Consider the following 27,162-nt stretch of genomic DNA (forward strand, 5'->3'; position numbering starts at 1 on the left):
TATATATATATATATAGTTGTGTTTGTGTGTATCTTTTGTATACATGAACATGAAGCTCTGCCATCAGTCAGTACAATTTGAACAAAGGGAGTGTGATTAGCATATCACATTGTACACTTTTCATATGAATACAGACACATTGAGAAGACAGCTGTGAGTCATTTATGTGTGCAAGCAATCATTCAAGGAATAACACAAGATGGGACTCTGGTGTGGAAAGGCTGGTGGTATTGCTATGAATCTCTGTAGTTAACTAGTCCTGGGAACCCTGTGAGTCATTCTCCTCAAACTCCCACTGGAAATTCTGCCCTGTCATTTGGTAGAACATCATGTTAAAGGGCTTGTAGAATTTGTGCAGTCTGTGAATGACATCAGGATCTATTCTTGGGTGAATTCTGCCTTTTGACTTTCCAAGACAACGTGGGGCACTGCTGTCTTCTGGCTTCTTCAAGCAAGGAAATCCCTTGGTTTTATTGAAATAGAAGTGTTTGTCTGAAACAATGCGCTTTAGTCCCAAGAAGTCTTGTACTTTTGTCATCTCACCAGCTGGATCAACAATAAGTCTCTCTCCACTAACAAAGTGCATCTGAGAGAGGGGAAAGTACTGCATCCAACTCTCTAAGTGCAATGCATAGATACCAATCCGCAGGGCACTCCATGAGGCATCAACAAGTCCTAGTGTTCGGTTCTTGAAAGCTAAAACCTCAAATGTTGGGATCTCTGGCTTTTTGGACAGGGTCTGGGTGTAGTCTGAAATGGCTCTGGTGACAGGATTACGCACAACAATGATCAATTTGATGTCTTTTGCCATTGAGTATATCCTCTTAGGTGCATTACTTGTTACAAAGTAGCTTGGCGTCTTTTCCATTGTCAGCTGGCCATCCAATGTAGAGGGCATTAAGTCTCTGTAAAACACAAGTAAATAATGTTGAAAACACCATACAACAATGCAACAATGTATAATTGCAAACAATAAATTACTTCTTTCAGCCACTCAATGAGTCAACAGTAAAATTAAAACATTGCATACAATTATGTTTATATTGTGGTAGTGAATAAATTGTGAAAAGACAAAAGATTTTATGATCTTTTGATGATTTTACTAAATGACTTTACTCGCTTCACTGACTTCATTGTGAGGACCATGTATAATTACAAGGCTAATTTTAAGGCACTTTTTGAGTATCAAGTCGGTATAAAATACTTTGGTGTAACTCGAATTGTGTTGATGGCACCGTTCAGCGCCAGGTTTGCACCTGTGACCTTGCCAACCCTGGTGGGCTGTGGCACATAAGGAGGCTAAAACACAGGGGTGCAAACATCTATCGCTAGCTTCTTTCTTAATGTCTTGGGAGGAAGCTTTACTCACTCCACACCTAAAATGATAAAGGGAAGAGACTCCAGGCATTGATGTTGGCCAGACCAAATCAATGTGATTTACTTTAAGGTAGATGAGTAGATGTATAATGATAGATGTATTATAGTATATTATGTTTATGACCCAGTTATCAACCAGAAATCAGTTATCAGTTTATGACCCAGTTATCAATCAGAAAGGTTTCACATATTAGAATATTCTTAATACAGCTACATGACGCCCCACAGACCGTAACAACGCTGTCAACATTTCAACCCTCTAGGTCACTTATTCTACCTTTGAAACACAACTGAGGCCTAGAATCAGGTCTTGTGGAGCTGTAACTAAAAGTAGATCACTGTAGAGTAAAAGACAAATTCTTTACACATTTATTTATGTGGAAATACCCATGTATTTTGGTCATTGGAAAAAATGTTAGGAACAGTAACAGAAATAGAGATTCATTTGAAATAATGCTTATTTGATTCTATGACAGTCACTGCTATACAATCTAGATACAAACGAGAAATTCCAGAGGGTTAGCTATCATTTGACACCAAGGTTATACTTCTACCCAGTGTTATACTTTCTACTTCTACTATACTTCTGATCGTCCAATTGCGTAGGGTGATTTGTAGGATTTGTACGGTAAAATTGTCATTGGAAATGTCTCTTCGTTGGCTACAAGGATATCTGGGTGTCATTTTCCAGGCTTGCTGTAGGATCGAGTTATTGTCAATCAAAGCTAGGATGCCTGATTGACAGCTTGCTTGCCTAATTTGCTGTGAGAGCATCTCAAAAACCATAAGTCGCTCAGACACATGATAGTTAAGTTGATTTTGAAAGATGTCAGGCCGAAACCAAACTTGGTAAATTAGGAGGAGCCTCAATACATCTGGAGATCATTGACCTTGCTGCGTTTAGCAAAATTACATTTTGACTTGGTACTGTTGATCTGTTTGGAATTACTCTGTTAATACTGTGGGAGGTCCTAAAGCCTACACATGCCAACTTGTGAGGTCAACATAATCAATCTGGCCACCATATTTGATTCCATCCAAAACACAAAAAGGTTTTCACAGGTCCCAATTTTTCTTCTTCAGACCAAGCATCACAAATGCATTGCTTTTTGGAGCAATATTCAAAACGGTCACAGCCAATCGAAATCGGTGGCGAAGGCACCAAACAGGAAGTGAACTCATATCTCAGCAAGGCTTTCATGTATCGAAACTAAACTTATTGTCAGACTTTTTTTGCTTAAAGCTTGTTGTGAGCTAGCATAACAGCCTACTGTAATATAGCCTATGCTGCAATGGCTAATTGTTTCATACAATTAATGAGCTTTAACAATGTCACATTTTGACATTCTGGTTGATTATATATCCATGGAGATTGAGCCATAAGTGTTTTGTGTTATAATATGTTACAGGATTCATGACACTTTACATGATGCTGACTGACGCTGGTTATAACTGTAGCCTACTAACATTTAAGAGTCTACTGCATCAAAGCTGTACCAAACCTGTCCCTGTTCAGTTAAATTCTTAACAAACTATAACTTATTGTTTAATTCTGTGTCAACATTCAGAGAGAAGACATGTATGACTCCTTTCTTGCCAAATTTCACAGCTCATACCGATCACCACTCAAAATCAGGGCAATTCTAGCTAAATAACGTTCCTGTGACAAGTTATCAAATACTGAACAATGGGATAATGTTTCATCATTACCTTTGTTGGTACCTAATATGTTGATATTGTTAAAATACAGAGATGTAGCCTACCGAGAGGCAACTGCAGACAACAACATTCATATAGGTACAACGCATCCCTACCTATAGAACCTAATACATCACATGGAAAACCTTAATAGGCGTTTCGATATTCAAAAGCGTTCACTCAGTAAGCCAATCAAATTCAGTGGCAAAGCCGCCAAACAGTAAGTGAGCTCATATCCCAGTCTTTGATGTACGAAATCCAAACTTGCAGTGTTGCACCTGATGTGTGGCGAGCAAAACACCAGAGTGCTGTGCTCCTCTTGAAAGCAACTTCATTCCTAGAATTGATCTGTATTGATTTTTGGACCACAGAGGATGCAAAGAGCAGAACCGTCGACGTCTTAGTGGTGACTGATCACGACACAAAGCTGTCCCACGCATTCTACTGCCCAGACCAGACAGTGAAACAAATCGCTCGGAGCTATGGGATCTTTTTTTTTTCTTCTACGGTATGAGCGCATACTCTCAGATCAGGATGCAAACTTCGACAGTGATCTAATTCCTGCCTTTCTCGGGTGTGAAAATATCCCACACGGCTGCCTATCACCCTATGGGTAATGGCCTCGCTGAGTGGTTCAACCGTACCCTTGGTAATATGATCAGGGTGCTTCCACCCAGAGAGAAAAAGTCTTGGCCTCAGATGCTACACACACTGGTGTTTATGTACAACAGTACTGTCTATGAAACAGCCAGTTTTCCCCCATTCTATCTAATATTTGGCCACATCCCATGGCAATCCGGTGGATGTGTTGTTTAAGTCTGTACTGAGGGAAGATGATGATGCTGTTTACTCTAAGTTTGTGGATTCCCTCTAAAAAGATCTCAGGGAGGCAATGCTTCGTCAAAAAGAATACAATCATAGGGCAGAAACATCAAGCTTAAGTCTACAACCGGCGGGTAAAAGGTGGTCAGATTGTTAGTGGGGACAGGGTGTTGCTCACTAACAAGGGTGAGAGAGGCCAAAAGAAATTGGCAGACAAATGGGAGACTGTCATTTATACCATGACTGAATGTGATTCTAAGACCCACATTTTCAAATTTCTCAATTCAGTCACTGGACAGACTAAAGTTGTTTATCGTAACATGCAAAATATGTCAATTTTCTTCCTGTCATGAGTATCTCTTTGTATTCCTCCTGCGGTGTTGAAGGTGATGGTAAAACCAATGCTTCTTCTAACCAATACTCATAGTGCGTAGACAAAAGCTGTCCACACTAATGACTGGGTTTCTCAGATCCCAGTTGAGGAAGGAGCTTAAACGATTGTATGTACTGTAAGCCCTGATGGTGAAACCTGTTGACATTGCTATGCAGGATCAGGAGACCTGTGCTTCTGATACAAATACTGGACAGGCAGTTTGGGTGACATATGTTTGGGCCAAACCACCACACACACACACTGAGCCCTTACATTCCCTTGATTCCACACAGGCCCAGGCCCGCCTTTCTGACGCTTCTATACACAGGTCCAGGGTAGGTCGTATTATTATACCTGTAAATAGGCTTATTTACAATTGTGTCAGCCCAGAACATTTCACCAGCACATACTTAGGAAATGGGCTAGTTCAGTTCTCAGTGTAAGAACTATTGGTTAGAGTAAACTCTGTTTTTTGTTTGTTTATTTGTTTATTTCCTTATGTTTTGTTTGGATACAGTGGCTTGGTGCTTTTGAGGCACTGATATGGCACATGTAATGTGCATACTGATGAGTTGAATATGTGAAGTGTAAGTAGTACTTTATAGGTCTTCATTGAAGCGCTACACTATCCCCCATGAGTTCTTTGGTGAGCAGCCTATTGGTTGACAGAGGTATGCAAGAGATACCTATTTCAATTCAAAACTGCCCTGTGACAGTCATTTATGATCTATATTAGGTGTCGCCACCTGACGTCAAACTGGGCGGTGGCCATGTTGGGAATATGCAAAAGAGAACTTTTCAAAACTTAGAAACTCATCACATATACACTACATTGCCAAAAGTATTGGGTCGCCTGCCTTGACTCACATATGAACTTAAGTGACATAGGGTTTAATATGACGTCAGTCCACCCTTAAGTGACATACAGTAGGGTTTATTATGACGTCGGTCCACCTATGACGTCGGCCCACCCTTAAGTGACATAGGGTTTAATATGACGTCGGTCCACCCTTTGCAGCTATAGCAGCTTCAACTCTTCTGGGAAGGCTTTCCACAAGATTAAAGAGTGTGTTTATGGGATGCTATGGTAAGCAGATGCATGGAACTACATTCTCATTCAGGCAAAGCACAAAACACAGGAGCTTGTCAGGTGCTGCGTGCAAATCACTCAACCCAAGTAGCAGTGCTTTGCCTCAATGCAAACTTTGTTTAAGGTTATAAAATCACTGTGCATTTTACATTAGTATATGTAAATGTAAATGAGAAAATGTTGGAGTTCTTTTGTGACTGGGTGCTATTGGCTAGTTAGAGCTGCCTACCTCAATGAGCTATGCTAAGATGTGTGGTGTGTGCTTCAGACTGAGTTACTGCATGCACAGAGATGTGAAGGGTATGCATAATCTTATCTAACTGGGGGAGACGGTGAATAAGCTAATTTCCCAAAGTGTTGGTGTGTTCCTGCTATTGGGTCTTTCAGATATGGGCCCACACAAATCAAGCTTATCTTCTCTTGATATCAACGAGATGAAGCCATAAGGCGTGCTGTGCTTAGCAGCATGAGGATGTCATGTCAACAGTATGGTCGCGGTTAGCTACTTCCGGCGTTTGACAATAAGCCCTATATAAATTTGCATTAATTTTGCTCAGTGAAATTAACCTTGGTTTTCGTTCACCCATCAACACAGTTGCCTTGGGTAAAAGCAAGCTGAACCGGTGGTTTGGTTCATAATTACTCTGTGATGTTTATTGGTCAACATCTGGCATAAACAGGCAGCTAAGAGTGCAGTGGTCATGTTTAGAGAGTCTAATCTGTTCCATTAAGGTCTAAGCCTATCCATCATTGCAACCTTTACTAATCCAAATGGTGCTTTTACTTCACTGGCACAGATTACTCAGATCAACTCTGTCTCTGCCCTTGCTGTGTATTGCAGCACTTCATAATAGTTGCTCCACTTACATTTCACTGACAATGATATGCAATGAAAAACAGCAGATTCTTAATAGTGATAAAAGATTGATCATTAGCCATATGATCAAGGGCAAGTGGAATGGGGAATTCCATATAACCACAAAGGCTACATAGGTGAATGGTATGTATGATAGTAGTAAGTGAGCAGAAGACAAGGCCAGAGTCCTGTTAGCAATGGGGTAAAAGCTGTTTAAAGGGAGTTTAGTTCTTTTTAAAAAAATCAGGTTTCTAGGCCAAGTATACTTGCGTATACAAGGAATTTGGTCTCTGCATTTATCCCATCCGTAAATTAGTGAACACACAGAGCACACAGTGAACACACAGTGAGGTGAAGCACACACTAACCCGGAGCAGTAAGCTGCCTGCTACAGCGGCACTCGGGGAGCAGTGAAGGGTTAGGTGCCTTGCTCAGGGGCACTTCAGCCGTACCCACTGGTCGGGGATCGAACCGGCAACCCTTCGGTTCCAAGCCCGAAGCCCTAACCAGAAGGTCACGACTGCCCCAGTCACCAGTGAATCTAGTCACCAGTGGCCTTATGGCACCTCCCTAATGGAAGGAGAGATGATGAGCAGGAAGTGAGGGGTCAGAGGAGATCTTCTTTGCTCGCTTTACAGTCCAGTGAATGTACAGAGATTAGACTGAAGGAAGTGGAACGCCTATAATTTAGGATGACTTGTTGAAAATCCACTGTAACTTTTCCCATTATTGCTGCTGTACTATAATACTGTAATAGAAGATATGATGATGGACTCAATGATCCTCAATAATCGATCCAGTAATTTTTAAGCTGTCTAAGGAAGTGAAATGACTGATAATCTTTTGCAATGATGTTTTCAGTGTTAAAGAACATTAAAAGTGATTACTTGGGTACTCAGAACAGTTACCTGTGCAAAGTGTATTTTGAATTTTAGGAATTCAACAATGTCTCTCCGCAGAGACAAAAAAGGAAGTATAAATACAATATTTCCACATTTCTGCATTTGACCAACTAACCTGAACAGGTCAGATGGAGCTTATTGCACATTGGCCATTTAATAATTTTTAAGTCGTAGTGGTAGTGGTAGAAGATCCAAAGGATCAGTATTTTGTAACTGATAATGAAGGTATTCTTGGCCACACTGCTTTGGCTTGATCTATGTTTGTTGTATCTGTACTCAAATGAAATTGTGTTGAGATACACATCAAGGTATCAAGGTACATATTCCTAGAATCTCAGCACAACTCTTAGAGGCTGTGAGCAAATGAACAGCTTGTTTAAGCACATCCAGTAAATCACATTGCACAATGTTAATCTCCTAAACAGAGCTAGATTGACACCGTGACAGAATCTGACACAAACACACATTGCCAATGTAGGATAATGTTTTACAGATCTAAAGATTAACTCTTGTAATCCTCACTACCAACGGGAAGGCTTAAAAATAACATGTCAACATTCATAGATGAAATAAATCCCAGATATTAAATCTTTATCTCCAGCGGGTTGTCTCTTGCGTTACTATAATCTCAAAGATTGCTCTTTTCTATGAGTTTCTTCCCCATACGGGTGAAAGACCCTATTTCCCAAAAGTACTCAAAATCATTCTAAAATCCAAAGTTTCATTCAAATGCGTTTTCCACACAGCGGGACTAGTTAAAATGTGTATAAGAAAATATTTGTACGTATTTGCTAGTTGATTAATTCATTAGTACAATTCATCTCTTGTAAATTAAGCTGGCAGAAGATTGTCATTGCCCTTGGACAAGGAAAGGATCACTTCTTAACTTCTTAGACTACTGAGTATGCTCTTAAACTTCTTTAGGTTTACATGTGACAAGTTGTACATAGGATGAGGTTTATTGAACAGTTTTCTGTATGTATAGGTTATGACCCTCACTATTTCATTATTGTATGTCCTGAGAGAAGAATCAGAATTTTTAGAGCATTGTCTGTCGATAATAGAACAGTTACTAAAAGGTAAAATGGTAGACATTTATGGAACCAGCTCTGTTCATTTTATGGAGGATTTTGTGTCTCCTTGAAATGCAAACATACGTTTAGGATGAGAGGAAAAACTACAGCCACAATTTATTTTTTAATTTAGTTTACCTGTTATTTACCCTGGTCAGTCCCATTGTAGGTACTGCTGTCACTCTCTTTTTTAAGAGAGTGACAACAGTACAATTTCAGACTCAACATTAAATCACAGCCTGTAGACAATAGTCACTTCAGAGTCCAAAGTGAAAAAATATGACATCATCAATTAGAATATTGCAATGACTTCAGTGACTTTAAATTCACTGAGTGAGACTATGTCTTGTATCTTGACCTTTTTCTGCATGCTAATCCAAACAGATTGTGCAGAAAACATAAATGTCTTCCTGCTCAACTCCGTTTGAGTTTCAGGAAATCATAAGGATAACATCCCGGGACATTAACCTACTGTATGTGCTATGTTTTTGAGTCAGAAAAACAGTTTAGTAATAGCCTTTAACATAAAACTAGTTGTTGACTAGATGAATTGACAAAGGCCAGTTGACTTTGGAACACAATGTACAGTTTTTATTTATTTTTGTATTTGACCTTTTTTTTAACCAGGGAAAAGATTGAGATTGCAATGTCTTTTTCAAGTGGGCCCTAGCTAAGAAGGCAGCACACAATAAGACAAGACAACATTGAGACAGCAGTGACAACAACGACATCAGTAACAACAAAGTGACAACACAGACATACAAAAATAAAACTCAATAATAACAAATTTAAAAACAAGAACAGATAGATTGATAGAACTGATTAAAAAATGCTTTGAAATCCAGCTCATTTTAGCTCCAGTCGCCAATTTTGTTTGGCTGTGACTGGCAAACGCTTTTGAAAATCAAAAATCCTTCTGGTAATTTCTGCTATGACAAATTGGGTGTGATTGTATTGTACTGTTTTACTGGCTTATTTGACAAATAATCTATATGGACCTGGGGCCGTATTCACAAAGCATTTTATCTTACCACTAGGAGTACTCCTAAATCGCAATAAAAGTTTTTAGATGGGAGTTTTCTCTTAAAACCTATTTACAAAGCCGCTCAGACCTACTCTTAGGGCCCGTCCCAATACCTCCTCTTCTCCTAGATTTTTGCCCTAACCCTCGTTTTTGCGCATGCACGTGTAGGGGTAGGGTGTCCCATTACTTTAGGGAACAAGGGGAAGTGCTATTTTCCCCTTAAAATCAACCCTCAAAATATAGCCAGGACCGATGCAGGCTTAAAACAAAGTGGGAGATGAAATTACCCAGGATACCGTGCAAGCTCAGCGAGCCGGACAAATTTTTCAACCAAGATGGCTGACACCGCTGGAAAGGAACAATTACATTGCTCATATATTTTCTCAAATAAGCATATTAAAATTTCGAAATATGTTGGAATATGTTAGTTTGATGCACATCCAATGGATTGTTGAGTTTTGAACACTAATGTTAGAAAATATCTCACAAAGCTATCTGACGATGTTCATGATATCTGCTGAGTGCTTTGAGAGAGTCTGCCCCCTGTAAAATGTTTAAAACGTTATATATCTGATCTGGGTAGTTTCGGCAATATTTAGGATGTGTGTTCCGGCGTTCACATGAACACGAATATCTTTGTTGATTAACCAGACAATAAACCAGCACAGCCCACACAACAGTCAACATGACCGCTGGAACCGGCATGTTCCTGAATGAAAATAGTAGCAGGCTACTACCGGTAGACACTGACGGTACGCGTGACGTAGGTGAGCACGTTCGCTAAGCTAATTTGCATATAGTGGTGTCCCAATTCATAGGGAAAGATCTTCACCCCCACTTCCCTTGTCGAGGGAATTTAATGTTGAGGGTAATCAAAACCAAGTGGAAGTTTTAAGGGGGGAGAAATGGGAGGGGCCCTTAGTATGGAAAAATGACAACTCCTAAGATAAGAACTCGGTTGCTATGGTTGACGTCATTACTCATGCACAAGCTTGATTGAAGTGACCACCTTGATTGGCTGATGATTGATGCCAAAAACCTCCCCTAAGATGATGAGTGACAGGTGACAGGTCTTTTCTGGTGAGAATGTGTGTGCTACTGCGTACTGCAAAGGATGGAGGATGATGAATAAATAGCCTAAATGAATACGTAACACAAAGCAAATAGTCTAGTAGCCTAATGAAATACATGAGGGATTGATTCAGTATCTTACAAATGAATCTGTATGAAGACAAGTTTGCAAAGAGGAGAAACATTTTAATTTGATTTACAATGAAACGTTACATATAGTTTACATGCTGACAATAAATGGTTTTGATTGTTGTTGGTGGCGTTATTGCATCACTTAGCTACAATGCACAATTATTCCCTCGTTATTGGGAGCTCTTGTAGCTACATTCACATTTCAAAACATTGTAATGTGAAATGCCACAAAAGTGGCTTAGGATTGTTTGTGAATAGGTCTTAGTGAGTTAGGAGTCATATTGACTTCTTCTAAGCTGTCCCAGACTTTTAGGGCTAAAATGCTTTGTGAATTACTCTTAGTTAAAAAAAAATCCTATGAGTCCTAAAGTTACGCCCATTATTTTTAGGAGTTTCTCCTAAATTCCCCAGTTAGGAGCTACTTTTAGCCTTAAGATTCTTTGTGAATACGGCCCCTGCTCTATAAGCCTTATGTCTGCTTGGAATTGTTTTGATAGCCTATTGATGCATCTCAGAATAAAGGAATGTCCACCACATCCAGTGTTTTTTTGTGAATATATTTTACTGAAGTCATTAACTGTAGCTGGATACTCATGAACACATGTCTCTTATAGCAACAATAGAAGCAATTTTAGCAACACCGTATTTTGAATAGCCCAGCTCTAGGAGCAGGTAATTTTTGGAGAGAAATTGTTATGACCTCTAAATTTGAGGTTGCAGTTAACGCTGGTCAGATGCATTTTATCTACACATTGAGCTGTCATTTACACAACATTCCCAAGTGATTTTAATCCATTTCAAGGACATGGTTTTAACTTTGTATGTGTAGGCCTACATGAGGATGTATCCTATCTGCATAACATTAAATATAGCCTACTAGAAACTGGAAGACTTTTAATTGTGAACTGTCATAGAAAAAATCAGGGTTTGAGGATTTGACCATTCACAAACACAATGAATCTCAATCTCATAAGGTAAGACAGGATACAGAACCTATACTCTCGCTGTTAAATGGGTAAAGCATTAGGAATAATGTATGATGGGTGTCGATTAGAACACAAACAGTAAATGAAAACCAATCTGGAACTTTACTTGAGGTATTTGGAGGTACACGTAAGGTCACACTATTTTGTATGCAACCTACAGTATTTAGGTATAAATGTGTATACATATGTATGATAACAAATGGATGTGTGTGGTTTGAAATAAGAATAAACAAGAAATAACATTTCCATTAATTTCCCATTAAAAATTACATAATATTTGCACCTTCCTTACAGTAGTACTTATGAAGCTCACATTTCTATAGGCTACCATACAATCTCCTAACGATTTAACCATATTTAAATATGAAATGTAATACAACAGTGCCACCTAGTGTCCACATGCATTAACATTAAAAGTGCTAGGGGAAATATTTTCAACAACGTGACATCTAGGCTAATTATGAACATGCCACGTCTTTGCACATGGTATAAATCGCCAGAATCATGTGTAATAAAGCCAAACAATATTAAGCTTGCCAAACCCACAAGCAGCTCGACTGGGACTTCATTCCTGACACTCCTGTTAGTAAACTTGAAGAGCTAAAAATAGAAACGTAATGGTCGCCTAAATCACACAGATAACTCTCACACCAACCTTATTTTGTGCCTTTTATTTACATTTGCTTAAAGATTTCATCTCATGGACTCATGGAGGGTGTCATTGAGTCTTTTGGACTACTGTCAAGTCAGCAGTCTTTCCTATGATTGGGGTTGTGTGTACTAAACCATATTGAGATATTAAAGGCTCAAAACATTTCTGTGTTATAAATATACTGCTCAAATACACTGGATCGGTACTCTGACACTGTTTGGTTCTGAGCACAAGTAAAATTTTTGAGGCGAGTGTTTTATTTTGCAAGAACTGTCAGACATTCTGTGAATGTAGTTTGAGAATGGAGAAAAGGGTGGAAGGTTTCAAAAATGTGTTTTAACAATTGTGGAAAACTGTTAGTGTTCCCTTAATTTTTTTGAGCAGTATAGCTTATTCTAATATGTTGTAATGCTGGACCTCTGTATGCTTATGTAGACATTACATTAAAATGTAGCCATTTCCTACTAAAATAGTAATTTACATTATTTATAATGTCTACACTGGATTTCTGATAACTTTTTCAACAAAAACAAGGACATTTCTAAGTGACCGCAAAACTTTTGAATGCAAGTCTAGGTTTATCTTTTTAGTAAATTTTGGAAAAAGTTGCCTTTAAGTCATGACTCATCAGTAGGCAAATCAGCTTTATTCATCCTCCTATGTGCTCTAGGGCATTAATTAAGCTGGGCTGACAGTGATGGAAGATTGGACATCTCTTGCCATCTGAAGCTGACTCTGCAAACAGAAAGGTCATACTTGCTGTGTGGATAGATTAACATTCACCCCTGTTTGCTTTTCACATATCTCTGAGATTTTATTCTGTTTCCTTATGGACCAAACACTTGCACAAGCAACAATAACTAGAAACGCATTTCCTGAATGACATACCAGTGCATGCAAAGTGGTTGCTAGAAATTTGCTCAGATGGTTTGCTAGGGCAGTCATTGTTGCTATAGCTATAGCTGGGTTGACCTTATGGTAGTGGTTGCTAGGGTAGACATGGTGGTTGCTATGCTAAATAAATTTGTTGCTATGCTGGTAATCATGTTGGTTTCTAGGGTGCTTAGGATCAATATTCCTAGTTCAAGTAACAAGTTTACATGTTAAACGGTTCTTTTGTAACTGAATACAGAAAAACCCTGGAAGAGAGTGAGGAGAGATGAGTAGAGGGACGTTTTGCCCTTTTCCACTGACAAAACCTTGCCAACTAGAGTGAGCGTGTCATTCTACCATTCAGAGAGTTCAGTTTTCTCTCCATATCAGCTGTTGCCATGAATAAACAAACTAGTCAACCAGCATCACATTGCAGGCATTAACTAACATTAAACAGCCAATTTCTGCAGTTTTTTTTTATGGGACAACTGTCAGATTATCTCATGAGTGTCAGAAAGAAGAAAAAAGGGAATAGAGAGAAGAAGCTAAAGGGAAGTGGACAGAGTGTGAAAACAGATAAGAGGTACACTGTTACACTCTGTGGGGCATATGTGAGCCCCCTGTACATGCCCTAAGAGTGTAGCGCTGTAGCTGCCTGGCTGCGCTAGGTAAAACCGATTGTTTTCATTTTTTCCGTACCGACAGTACTCTGTGAACTCGAGAAACAATAACGTTAGGTCTTCAATTTATTTTTGTTGGTTGTTGAAACTTACTGTAGATAGACATTGTTATAATATTGATTTCACATTTCACAATCATTTTGGATGAGATGGACATCATAATGGTAGATAGACATTGTTTATGTTTTCATGGACACCATATTCCGGTTTTATTCGGAATAATGACAAAATGTTCAGCTTGTGCATGTAAACATGAGTCAGGAGTCATGTAAACACCATATTCCAACTGCCAAAACCTGATTAAACTCATATTCTGAACACTAAAAACTGGAGTAACACCCCTAGCATATGTCTCTTTTAACCAGAATATTGTGGCATGTAAACATTAATATTATTATAATATTTAATATTATTTTATAATATTAAATTCCGTCTGCACATGTTCATGCAAGGATTTTGGTAGTTTGGTTTGTAACACCCACCAATGTAATAACTTTCCACCAACTTAATAAACCACCAACCACCATAATAAAAATCTCCACAAAATCTGCACATTTTAAAAGTAATAATCCTGCCAACGTAATAATTTCCCACCAACGTAATAACCCAATTTCCCACCAATGTAATAATTATTACATTTGCAGGAAGTTATTATGTTGGTGGGAAGGTTAAAAATGTGGGGGCCAAGTAGATTACTGCATAGGATATCATTGTCTTTCTACCTTTAGTTATTTTCATCACCAGGTGTCCCAATATACAGAATTAATGGACAAGGCGGAGGCAGAGCTCCACGACGCCCAGAGGAGTGGAGTTTCCTCCACCAAGTCCATTCATTCCGTATATGTACTGTGGCTGTGGCTTCGCTGTGCAGCGGTCATAATAAGCTGACTTGTTGCTGACAGCTGACTGTGCCAGTGATAATGATAGGTAGCTTGTTTAGGGTTGATTCCATTGTTGCGAAGCCTGCTTCCAGGTTAAACCTTTGTTTACTGTGGTTGTTATATAGTTATAAAACAGCATTGATATGGAATGGTGATTAACTTTTTTACCAGAGTGTTAAACTTCTCAAAGATATTTTGCTTTAGTTTCCAGCAGAATCAAGAAGGCATCTATCATAAAAATATGTATGTTTTAAAGTATGTTTTTTATTCTTACAGCCACGGACTTGTGAAAATAATGCCTGCAGTGTTCAACCATAGATTTTCTGATGAGGAGACACGGCACTCAAATAATCTCCCATAGAAATGTATGGGGTTAGTTCGAAATGCAAACATGGCAGTCGTCTACCCATATCCCGTCCCTTCCGCCGCCAAAAGTTGGCATGTGAATACATCGTGCCAATCATGTGCTATGTTGTGAAAACGTCGTGCCAATCATGTGTTGTGATCTCGCAGCTGGAGCGAGGTTGGTGTGTCGTGATTCGTGAATCCTTGCGCACACGCAGTTATACCCGATATAGATGTAATAGATGATATAGATAAGTGCTCAAAAAGCATTACAATATGGTAGTGTTGCACGGTGCACCGATACTAAAAAAATATCGCAATACCCTGAAATTAAAAATGTCACGATGCCTAATTTTATTAGTATCAATACTTTTGAGAATGACCGTGTTCTTTTGAAGTAACATGCGTGTGCACTAGCGCCTCCTCCCCTAACCTGTGGCTGTGCGTCTTTTCTCCTCACACACACATACTGTAAGCGCAGTTGTGCTATAAACAGCGAGACATGGCTATTAGTTCAAACGATGCTATGGTAACACATAATAATAGGCTTATATCAAGTTGATTTGCTCACTTGCTAACCTACCTAGGCTGTGGGATTTTGGTCATTTAGGCCTACTATTTGGGTTCAATGTAATTTAGAAATAGGCTAAGCAACCATCGCAAACTTTTACATCTGAAAAGAGATCCTTGCTAACTATCCCGCTAGCTCAGGTCACGTTTGACAATAGTGCTTGCTAAAATCATTAATGAACATTGCAAGACACTTATCTCTTCTATGATCCCAGAAAGATTTCCTTCGACTTGTACATTTTTTTAACATTTATTTTATCTAATGACATACAAAACATAATTAATTGCATCCACATATCCTTATGCGCTATGTGCAACTTTTATTCACTAGACTAAAACGTGAGTCAAGGTCAATTACTCTCGCGTATCTCTTAAAGTGACAGGCACTCAATTACACCTACACATCACCAATGTGCACTCAATTAGACCTACACACCACATTAAAGATAATTATGCCTAAGTGTAATAGTTTAAAAATAGTTATAGTTTTAGAATAGTTTTCAAATTGCTAAATATATTTACTAGTAATTATGCAGAATATATGAAATATGACATAAGCCATCATTTTCCATATGTGTTTGTGTGGAGAGTCAAGCAGAATCTGGGATGGCCACTGGTGTGAATGATCACACTACAGTATATTCAATATTACTGATGATGATGTCAAGGTGGTGGGGCCCCCAAATCAAATACATTTTTTAAAAAGTATCGAAGAAGTATCGAAATCGCAATTCTTGACTTGGTATCGGTATCGAAACATTAATTTTTGTATCGTGACAACACTACAATATGGCCGCCCTGTGGAGGGACTAGTTCAACACAATGCAAAAGTTTTAAAATGTTGTGTGTTCATTTTACATTAAAAGTGTTGAAAGAAATTTGCATTTCTGTTTGTCTCAATTCACTATATTAAAATTAGGCAACATAACATATTGCACACTGCCCTCTCCCCGCATACACAGCACACTATCCCATCTCCCCTGTCATCCCCCCAACACACACACCAAGACCCCTGGCAGTTGGGTTAGCCCCTTGAGCCGTGGATCTGCCCAAGGTTTCTTCCTTGGTAAGGGAGTTTTTCCTTGCCCCTGTTGCTCTTGGGTGCTCCTTGTTGGTGCCCCCCGCCCAATCCAAATCCTCCCCCACCTTTCTTATGCAGCCCTTGCCACTTAATCTACTAAACCCCTTCTACTGCACTTTTTACCCCCACCCCCCATAAATGCAGAAATAGGCTGACACCAGACATAATTTCACTGCATTTCTTACTTCCAGTAACTATATGCATGTGACAATAAACTTCCTTGTATCCTTAATTCCTTCACTCTTTTACACTTTATGACATGGCGCTTTGCATTTTGTGGCAGCGTGAACTGATGTGTTTTTTCAGTTGATGGTCCAAACGGTCTCCCATCCACTTACTGACCGCAATAGACACTGCTTAGCATCTGAAATAGGACAGAGTCAATCAAGCTCAACACACTATGGCCAAGAATGAAAAGTGAATGGCCAGGCGCCTAATTAAACCACTGCCTTTTGCTGGACATTGACAATTCATAAATCTATTGTATCAATTCGCCCGAGTTCAGCCCGAGCCCGAATGAAACATTGTATCAAGGAAAAACATTAAAGAAACACCGCTGCACTGAATATGTCTGATTACGGCCTACCAGAAATTAGCATGTTTTTGGAAAATATGTCGATTTCGACACCTGGGCCAAGGCAGAGTTATGGGGAGGGCAGGAGACTCCAGAAAGCCAAAAGCCGTCCATTAAGAGGAAAAGTTGGCCTACAACAACCCCAAATGACAGCAAGAGGCACAAACTTATCAGCGAGGACAATCTGGACTTAATTCTGAGCCAAAAGCATGAGAAAAACACCACAAAATCCACGGCTTGGGCAGTAAGTCCCAAGTTTGGCACGTAGAGGAAGAGAGGGGAACCGACATCTTCGCCAAGACTCTTTCCAGGTAAAGACAGACGAGGCTGGGGTTGAATATGTTTGCCTGTCATACAACGCCGACACCAAGAACCACAAGAAGGCGACTGATCCGCAAAAGCAACTGTACAGTATTGGGGGTTCATGTTTGCGCAGCCTGGCGAGCCGCTTTGCCCAGTTGCGAGCTTCAAGAAATATGTTTTGAAATGCCCACCTGGTGCAAAAGCATTTTGTCTGCACCCACTGTGTACACCGCAGGAAATTTCAGAAAGAAAAAACTGTTGGTACTCCAAAGAGCCGCTGGGAGTTAATCATCTTGGACTGATGCTGCCACGCAAACAGTGAGGCTGTTGGGCTTGAGAAGCGTTTCACCACTCTTTGCGCGCTACCGCCGTTCAGCTGCTGTCCGAGGCTGGACTGGGGAGCCGGCAGATCATGGCAGTGACTGGACAGACGCGAGACTAGTCTCAACAGCTACTGGGCACCCACGACAGTCGAAAGAAAGCAGTGGAGTGGGATACTGTCCGGGAAAAAAGTTGCAAAAGTCGCAACTCCAAATGACCAAAGGAGTGCGCTTAGCTCAACATCTTTTGATATGCCGTTCTCCATGTCAAACTTCACCATCAATGGGAACGTGCAGTTCAATTTACAAAAAAGAAATTGATTCCATCAATGTTTTGACTGTTTTATATGTAGCCTAGCTGGTAGACCCGCTGGTTAGTGTTCCAGCGTAGCAACCATTCATGCAGGACTATAGTAACAGTTTGAAATAAATACTTATTTAACAGCTATCCAATTAACTAACTATCCAAATGAGTAAAAATTTAAAATTAACTTAATATTTAACATGTTGTTAACAGTAGAATAAGCGGGATAATGGACTTCACTCCATTAGATTATCCGAAAAATAAACGCACTATGAGGTTGAACGACCACAGCCTCGAATGTGCATTTATTTTCGGATAATCTAATGGAGTGTCGTCGTCCATTATCCCTTACTTGTTGTGCAAGGCATTGTGAATTAGGGACATTTCAGAAAATAAAGTAAATTCACGAAAAAGACAAAGCATCCTATATAAAACAAGGTTATAGAGACACAATCAAACACTACATGTGTGCCCTGTTTTGCGCAATTCAAAGCCTTTGGCTGAATCCCAATCTCATTTCTAAGGTCTAAGCCAGGGGTCTCCAACCTTTTTGGGAATGAGGGCTACCTGAAAACCCGAAATCATATGGAGGGCTACTCATTTGAAACAAACAGACCCTCACCCTTTTTTTGCGAGGGTAGTCCTCCTAAATAATAGGCCTATGTGATTTTTACTTTTAAATTATCAATATTGTGTAGGCCTATAAGTCTTTACATATTAAGCAACTGTATTTTCATCTGATTCTTCAATACTTTAATATCAATATGCTACCGACACTACCGGCATTTTTGTTCAGTTTGTTCATTTCAAAGTTTGTATGGGGAATCTAATCTTAATTTTTTCACACAAAAAAAAAAACAATCTTTTTGTGCAATTAATAATTTCACAATGGAGCGTGTTTTTAGAGCGTGATCTGCAGGCGATCTGTTGGCTATTTTTAGAAGGTGCGCTGGGGGCGCCTCATAGCCGTTCCGCGGGCTACCTGATGCCCGCGGGCACCATGTTTGAGACCACTGGTCTAAGCCCTTAATCCTCACACACTTAACTGACATCTGTTGTAAGTGATCAAGTTTGCAAGGGTGTAAGGGTTCAAAACTCTAATAACAGGAATGGGACAACACCTGTGACCTATAGAAGCCCTATGCAACAATTTTAGCAAAAATGACCTTAATTATGCAGGTTGAGAGGTCTCTGGTCTGGTCTGATGATTCTACAACACTTTTTGGGTCGTTTGGTGGGTGCAAAGCTGCAGGGGGAGCTATGTCATGAAAAATGCTAGCCCAAAATCAGGCGAAAACCCAGAAACAGCGAAGGAATAACCAGACCTGATAGGGCTTTTTAAATTGACAGCACAAAAATGACTCAAAACAATTAGGAGTCCTAAAGTTATGAGTGTCATGCCCAATCTTCTTAGGAGTTGCTCCTAAATTCGCCAGGAGTTACTTTTAGCCGTAAAATTATTTGTGAATATGGGCCCTGATCAGTACACAAAAAGTAAGCTATATATATACTTTTTAAGTTTAAAATAAGTATACTAACAGTACACTTCCATAAACTTCCCCCGCTCCAGTAGGTAGACCAGAGGCCTCATTTAAAGGCTAATAAGGCTGCTATGCACAAAAAAGTTGTGTGAACGGGGCTGTACGTATCTTTCACCGCCAATGTTGGGATTTATAGAAGAAATCTAAGCGGAAAAAAAAATTGCATTTACATATCCTTTCACCCATCCGTAAAGCCTGCACAAAGTATTTCAGACATGTAAATCAGCAACATCTAATGGTGAAATAACAAAATAAAGCTCAGTCCCTAACAAAGTGCACAAAATATATCCCTGAACATGTATTTCAGACATGTAAATCAGCAACATCTAATGGTGAAATAACAAAATAAAGCTCAGTCCCTAACAAAGTGCACAAAATATATCCCTGAACAACATTTCATAGTGTTACTACCTTTGTTTGTTAGTATTGATAAGCAGCCGGCTGCGTAAAGGTGTGCACCGCATGGTTTTATAAGTCAGAATATTTTTGTGTGTACACAGGTTGCAAGGTTTGGCCGTATGCACTATTTTAGGATGGAATCTATGCTGAGTTTTATAAATAAGGGCCGCTGAGGCCCAGAGGTGAACCTACCGACCCCTCCTCATTCCCCTCCTCAACAACCACAGTGTGTGAGACCTTCTTGGCAGCTAGTACACGTGCCTGCATAGAATACTGTATATAGCGCCCTCTCGCCACACATATGATATGATTGACTTGACGTACAAATGAGCGATAGAAAACCGGTTGGCGCAAATGAAAGCTAACAAATACTGTACTCGCGAATGTTCATGCCGCCCTATAAGAAGATGCCCATATAGCCCATATGAAGATCTGCCACTGATTGACACACACACATGCAGCAGACACTAATACAGCAATGCAGTTACTTAATTTAGGCTTAATTCAAACTTAATTTAGGCTACGTTTACACCATTAGTTAAATGTGACCCAATTCCAAGTTTTGCTTATATGTGGCATAGTTTCGATGTGCAGCATGAATGTGTAAACAGGAAAAAAGCACATGGATTCTGATATTATTAGATTGGTTTCAGGCCTCTTTCATATGTAGAAATAAATCAAATATGAATCGGATATGTGCTAATGCTGACCTGACAGTTGGTGAAACTACACTTTAATGATCCTCATGGGTTTGTGTCCAGGAACTGCTTTAGCGCAAAGCAAACTTTACGCATTGTCGATAGCTTGCCGATATGCTCTGCATCTCCAACACTACAACAATTCCCAGTCGGAGAGCAATTGTCGATGCACATAATTTTGAGTGTAGCCTATTGAAAAACTATTTTATTCAAAATGCCATCAGCATTCTTAACCAAACTTATCGACAACATGCATACCTGGCTGAGCTGTTATGTAGTCTATATATAAACTTATTTATTAGTTTTCTATATTTTCCCTTTTTTGTACTGTACTTGTTTTAATTATATCTTCAATGTGTCTGAGATGTTGTTTGTCCATCTGTCTATGTCTGGTGAGTCGTGAGCCAAAGACAAATGTCCACTATGGTGTAGGCTAGCTAGCCAACATTAAAGATTTATTTTATTCTATTCTAATCCACCATGCGTAATGTAGAAATGGAGATTGCTTTTCAAGTAGCCTATATTTAGGATTCAGCTGAAAAACTCGCTCTTAATAATAATAATAATAATAATAATAATAATAATAATAATAATAATAAGCTTTATTTGTATAGCACCTTTCATACACAGAATGCAGCTCAAAGTGCTTTACATTTGAAGCATGTAACACAATAATAGTCAGTCAGTCATCATCAATCACTTTTCTTCATTGCTGGGGCCGTTTATGATCCACTCAGCAACATATCAAAAATATAGAAAATAACATGTCATTAGCCTGACAGAAAGTAAGTTGATGTACAGAGGCAGGGTGTTCCATAGTTTTGGGGCATAATGGATAAAAGCAGCTTCTCTACTTTGTTTGTGGAGCACTTTGGGTACGATTAAAAAATTAGAATTGGATGATCTAAGTTTCCTTTGTGGTTGATAAGATATTAAAAGCTCAGAGATATATGAAGGTGCTATGCCTTTGAGCTTTGTAAGTAATTAACATAACCTTAAAATCAATTCTATTGGAAATAGGGAGCCAGTGCAGTTCAGCCAACACAGAGGTGATGTGTTCTCTCTTCTTGGTCTTAGTTAAAAGTCTAGCCGCAGAGTTCTGTATGAATGCCTCTTGAAAAACTCGTTTGGAAAAGAAAGGATAGGCTATCATGTGATGTCGTGGTTACTGCTACACTGTTTGCTATATTAGCACATATGCACAACCCCTCCCTCCCTCCCACAGCCTGGATTGTGGTACTTAATTCTTAATACCTTATACTTAATACTTGACCAATGGCTGTAACCCTATTACCTCAATCTATTCTTGCACTGATATTCTCTTATATGTCCATATTTATTTTATGCTGGTCTCTAGACTTTATTCTTGCACTGTTGCACTGTTGGACTTACTTATTTGCACCATCACCATGACACTCACTCTCATAGAGCACCCTACCATGCACACAGAATTACAGGCTCAGTCCCTGCCCTGTCACTGCAAGCGCCTCATGCTTGCTTGATCATCCTTAAGCACACTATGTGGATATTTGATTTAGTTTATATAGTATATTTAGTATTTTAGTATTTTTTTTATCTTCTACTGTCTCTATACAGTTGAGTTTTTTATATGTATATACTTATATTATTACTTTTTCTGCTGTAGGTGCATGTTGTGTGTGATGTCTATATGCTACTGAGACCTTGAATTTCCCCTTGGGGATCAATAAAGTAAGTATCTATCTATCTATCTATCTATCTATCTATCTATCTTATCACCCTCTCACGGTGAATTGCACGGATGAATATTACATGATTTTGTGCTTCTTTGTCAATCAGACCTTCGTCAAAATGAAACGCCATTGTGTGGCATTGAACATAACCTTGGCCCTGGCCGTGGCGCGACTGGCTGGGGCCCCTGCACTGTACACCGGCGACCCGGGTTCGATATCCCGCCCCGTGGTCCTTTCTGGTTCCCACCCCGACTCTCTCTCCCACTCGCTTCCTGTCATTCTTCACTGTCCTGTCATTAAAAGGCATAAAAAGGCCCCCAAAAAAATAAAAAAACAATAATTAAACATAACCTGAACAAAACCTACCCCCTACCAGGCTAAGTTCAGAGCCTATGTTACCATAGTTACTTACATAGCCTGATCATTTTTAACGTTTTGGAACTGAAATCCCAGGTTTACCTCTTGAGTTAACATACCCAGTTAAGCCTGCTTTCTGGAATACCCCCCTGATCTGATATGGACAAAGATGGTAGCTTTTTTGTAGGCAAACTTCAGAAGTCTATTTGCATGTGGCTTCTCTCCTCGGTCCTCAGTCTTCTAGCTTATGCCCCTGAAATAGTTCAAAGCTCAACGTCATTTGTCCAATTGTAGCCAGAGGAGGTGATAACGAGGGGAGAGATGGAAGGGCCGATATGCAAGGAAACACAAGAGTAGGGCTGGGCGATATGGCTGAAAACTATATCACGATTTAAGTGTTTCATATCAGTTGATATAGATAATTATTGATTTTTTTTTAACCTATTTCAGATAATGACCAGAAGGGGAAAAAAAAGTTCAATTTTAGCACTTTTATTTTAAACTTAACCTTCTTGATTTTAATCACTTCAGTTATCAATCAAAGCATTGGTATGTCCTCAGTAAGTGAAAAAAAGCCCTGAAGAATCCCAATAGGGGAAAGTTTAGAAAAATACAGTATTTTTCTCATGCAAATAGGGAAAAAAAATTAACCTTCACATATCACCATGAAAATTACTGAGTTGATTACTACATCAAGACAAACAAAAAATGTATTATACGTTTTTTGAAATTGTTTGTTAACATGGGCAAACAGGGCATAATGTAATTACGGATACAAAATCAGTTAAGTTTTCTTCTGTTGCAATTTGTTCAACCTTTTTTCATAAAATGACTGGACTAATAGTTTCTTTTAGATATGTGCCCAGTTGGCTGGGGCCAGTTGCACAAACATCTTCAGTTCACATTTTCGTCAAACTCTGATTCACTGACAATATTGCTGATGTTTGAAAAGGTGTCAAATATCAAATTTAGTAAACTGATATATGGTCCACCACCATGTTTGCGTGGGAACTTGAATTTGAAACATAGTAATATTCTAATAAATTATCTGAAAGTAAAATTGGTCAAATTTCTTAGACCCATTCTGTGTGTGGTGTACAATGAAATGAAAAAGATAGATGAAGATAGTATATTACTGATACTTTCAAAATAGTTAAGTATTGTTTAATTTTGGCCGGTAAATAATATGCCTGGTCTGACAATGTTTTCATCTACCAGCCACATTGACTAGGCCAAAAAGTTCATTTCGATCCCTGGTCATATGGTTTGTAAAAGGTGCTAATACTAAATACAATGGGAATTAATGTAAGAAACCCTAGAAAACTAGTCATACTTTACAACTGTGGAAAGCTGTGCATTACACACATATATGTAATGGAACACTAAAACACACATTACTACACTCTTTCACCACCAAACACCAAAACAATGCTGTATGAATGCACATCCCTGCCTATTCCATATAGGAGAAGTTCATGATGGAATGTGGCTGCTTTGAAGACAATGTAGCAATCTAACGCGGCAAGGTAATGTTTCGCTAGCAACAATAGCCACCACAGAAGAAACAAACCAACAAGGCCAAAACAAAAACAGACTTTGAGCCCTCTATTTAGCGATCTAAACGCATAGTCTGAAGTGTGATACGCATGAATGTTTAGGTAGTGTCTGAACCCACTTTCACTATTTTGACAACAAGAAAATTGGTCTCCACTATGCATGGTTAAAAATGGTTGTTCTTGGGTTTCTTAATTAATCATGGGTGTGTTTTGGATCCATTAAACCAATGAGAGTAACATTTGCCATTCCCTTTAAGAGCAAGGAGTGCCAAATCAAACAGCGTGTTGATATTTTGGATGACGAGTGAGTACATCTCTGAAGAAGGAATCTGCTTGGACGTGAATCCATGTATGCAAAAGCAGGATTTGTGTGTGTGTGTGACAAGCATAGACACGTCTGCACTCGCCTAGTATCTGAGCTCGTAGGCAACAACAAAGTCTTGCACTGACCACATTATGCTTCTGAAAAGCCATACCTTTGGTCAAAATCTTACATTTATTGTTGTACCAATAAGATAACATAACTGAAACGTGTCCAGGGACCCTACAACATATAATCAAGTGGGGGATTGTCATCTGTACTGCATATATGAGCATAATGTATCGTTAGTGGTGAAGCAGTGCTTAAAAAAAGAGGGACAAGGTTAGTCAACATATAAAAAGAGATTGCATACATACAGTGATGTGTATACTGTGTGACAATACATTTCGAACTAAAAAATGTACTCAATCTTTTCCATGTGAGTGTTCCATTACAACTGCTATCACAACTGCTATAGCATCTAGCACTGGCATGATTGACAACATGGCAATTCTCAACCCCTTCTCTCTAGAAGCTGTACATTGTCTTGTGTGCAGCATCATGTGGTCTTAAAATATGACCCCTTCTGTCATAGTTAAGAAGAGTGGGTGTTTACATATGTTACTTTTATTTCAGCAAACAGCATAAGTACTTCCACACTCTTGCTACCCAGTATAATAACAATGTATTAATTTAACACCACATTCATAAGCAAACCGCATCTTAATGGTTAACAGTATAAACATCTCTATTTTTAAAGGCAACACCATGAGCTAAGCACCATCATTAGCGCTAAGATGGTACCCAAAAAATGACAAAGGGTCATAATCCTACCCAATCAACAACGTTACAGTGCAATATTAAGCGTTTCAGGCATACATTGGCAATGTCAGGGACTTTATTCTCTGTATTATAGGCTAAGCTATTGTAGTATGTATTAGTTTGAAGCCTTTTGTGTTGATTTTGTGTGTAATCAAAATCAAATATGGGGTTGTCAGGAAATCAAAAAGTAAAAGCAGGTGAGATATACTGATGGCTACTGACAAAATCACTGTTTTGTGCAGACAAATGGCTAGAAGCATTTTCAGTTGGCCTACACAATGGCCAAACTTTAGTTGGGCATCTTTCGTAATTAGTAAGGCATTGAGAAAAAAAATGCTGCTACAGTTTATGCCTCTAAAAGTGATGGAGAACCACCAAAGAATGTGTGGTTATAGAGGTAGGCTATAGACAGAAGGCCATTCAAAACTTGACAGTCTCATCATCTGTCAATGTTTTCAAGCTTGTGGCGGAACATCTCACTGAAATGTTAATCTAACTCACAGTATCAGATATAATAGCCTACAAAAGACAAAAGACACATACCTGTACCAGTCCAGCCCTTTCTCATAATTCCGATCAAAGAAATGGGGCTCATTGCCCACAGCTCGAACGTCAGGGTGAACTCTTAAAGCCTCAAGTAAAGCTCGAGTACCTCCTTTTTTCACCCCTATTATAATAGCTTGAGGCAGTTTTTTTTCCCCATACTCAGGGGTACTGTTCATAGAGGTCCTGAAGACGCTGTCCGTAGTGCTGAATCCTTGGTGCTGCTGGTCCATAATTGCCGTATGTACCATCGCGATGGTGTTAGTAGGAGCCGTGTCAGTTCTAACCCATTCTGCTGTCCGCCCTTCGATTTTAACATCGTTTGGATTTGTCGAAAAAATAGTTGGTTCGCTGCTTGTGCGTTCTATTAATTCGCCCTGGAGTGACGTGGAATAAAGTTTCCCCCTTAATGTCATAAAAGTCGTTTCGTCAGTCACCGGCCTGCCTTGATATACATAATTTTCTTGCGCTGGGAATTGTAGTGAGGTATAACAGTTAACCAAGCTGTAGAAAAGGTAGGTGACAGAGAGGGATAGGGTAAACATGAATATGATCTTCCGGGATACTTTAGAGGTAAAAACCGTTGTACTGGACCAAAATGCCATCTCTGATAGCAGTGATCCGTTTAGAGAAGTAGCCACACATGTTTCCACTGCAAGTATTGCATGGACCCTCGACAACAACGTTCTGTCACAACCAACACAGAGCTACAGCTTCGTGGAGCTAGTCAATTCTAAGCAATATCAAATACACATTTTAACAAATCGTTCAAATTCGACACGAATATCGCTTCGTTTTCTTCAATAGACTATAGATTCCTTAGGCTATTTCGACGCTGACATCATATGTGACAATATATGCCCTGATTCTGCAGGCTGCGGTCTGGCGTGATTCCAAATGAGAAGCTCCGTCAAATAAAAGAAGGGTGCGATGGACGCCGTCTTGGCGATGTATGGAAAAAAAGAAAGCCTTTGAAGTAGTCTGGGAGACACGTCTTCATCCACTAGATCAGTTAGCTGTTTGAATGCAGCACGGCTACGTGGCTTCGCTGTCCTTCACGCCGTTGGTTTCTATCATTGCTATAATAATGTATCGTAGCCTAATTCGTGTTATTTTACAATAAAATAGCTTACATTTACCCTCCCAATACACTGAACTCTGTTCCGGAGGATGAAAAAATATAGAGGCCCATTTCAATTCTTAACTCCTCGGCAGCTATAACGGTTCCATGCAGTCTCGACGCTT

The 27,162-nt window shown here is 39.3% G+C and overlaps 1 protein-coding gene across 1 annotated transcript; it reads right to left on the reverse strand.

The window, feature by feature from the left end:
* Positions 1 to 27,162, reverse strand: hs3st4 (heparan sulfate (glucosamine) 3-O-sulfotransferase 4). Its single transcript, XM_042087553.1, has 2 exons — positions 25,918 to 27,162; positions 1 to 906 (listed from the first exon to the last, which is right to left on the reverse strand). The coding sequence occupies exons 1-2, from the start codon at positions 26,520 to 26,522 to the stop codon at positions 255 to 257; spliced, it is 1,257 nt and encodes a 418-aa protein (XP_041943487.1). The 5' UTR covers positions 26,523 to 27,162; the 3' UTR covers positions 1 to 254.

This window comes from Alosa sapidissima, chromosome 3, assembly GCF_018492685.1.
Source record: "Alosa sapidissima isolate fAloSap1 chromosome 3, fAloSap1.pri, whole genome shotgun sequence".
NCBI classification, from domain to species: Eukaryota; Metazoa; Chordata; class Actinopteri; order Clupeiformes; family Clupeidae; genus Alosa; species Alosa sapidissima.

What these genes read in the sequence shown, in the direction of transcription:
- hs3st4 (XM_042087553.1), bottom strand. Translation starts at nt 26,522, where the DNA reads ATGGCATTTTGGTCCAGTACAACGGTTTTTACCTCTAAAGTATCCCGG. An exon ending in AAAGGGCTGGACTGGTACAG is followed by an intron (nt 907 to 25,917) that starts GTATGTGTCTTT and finishes TGTGTTTTACAG; the next exon opens with AGACTTAATGCCCTCTACAT.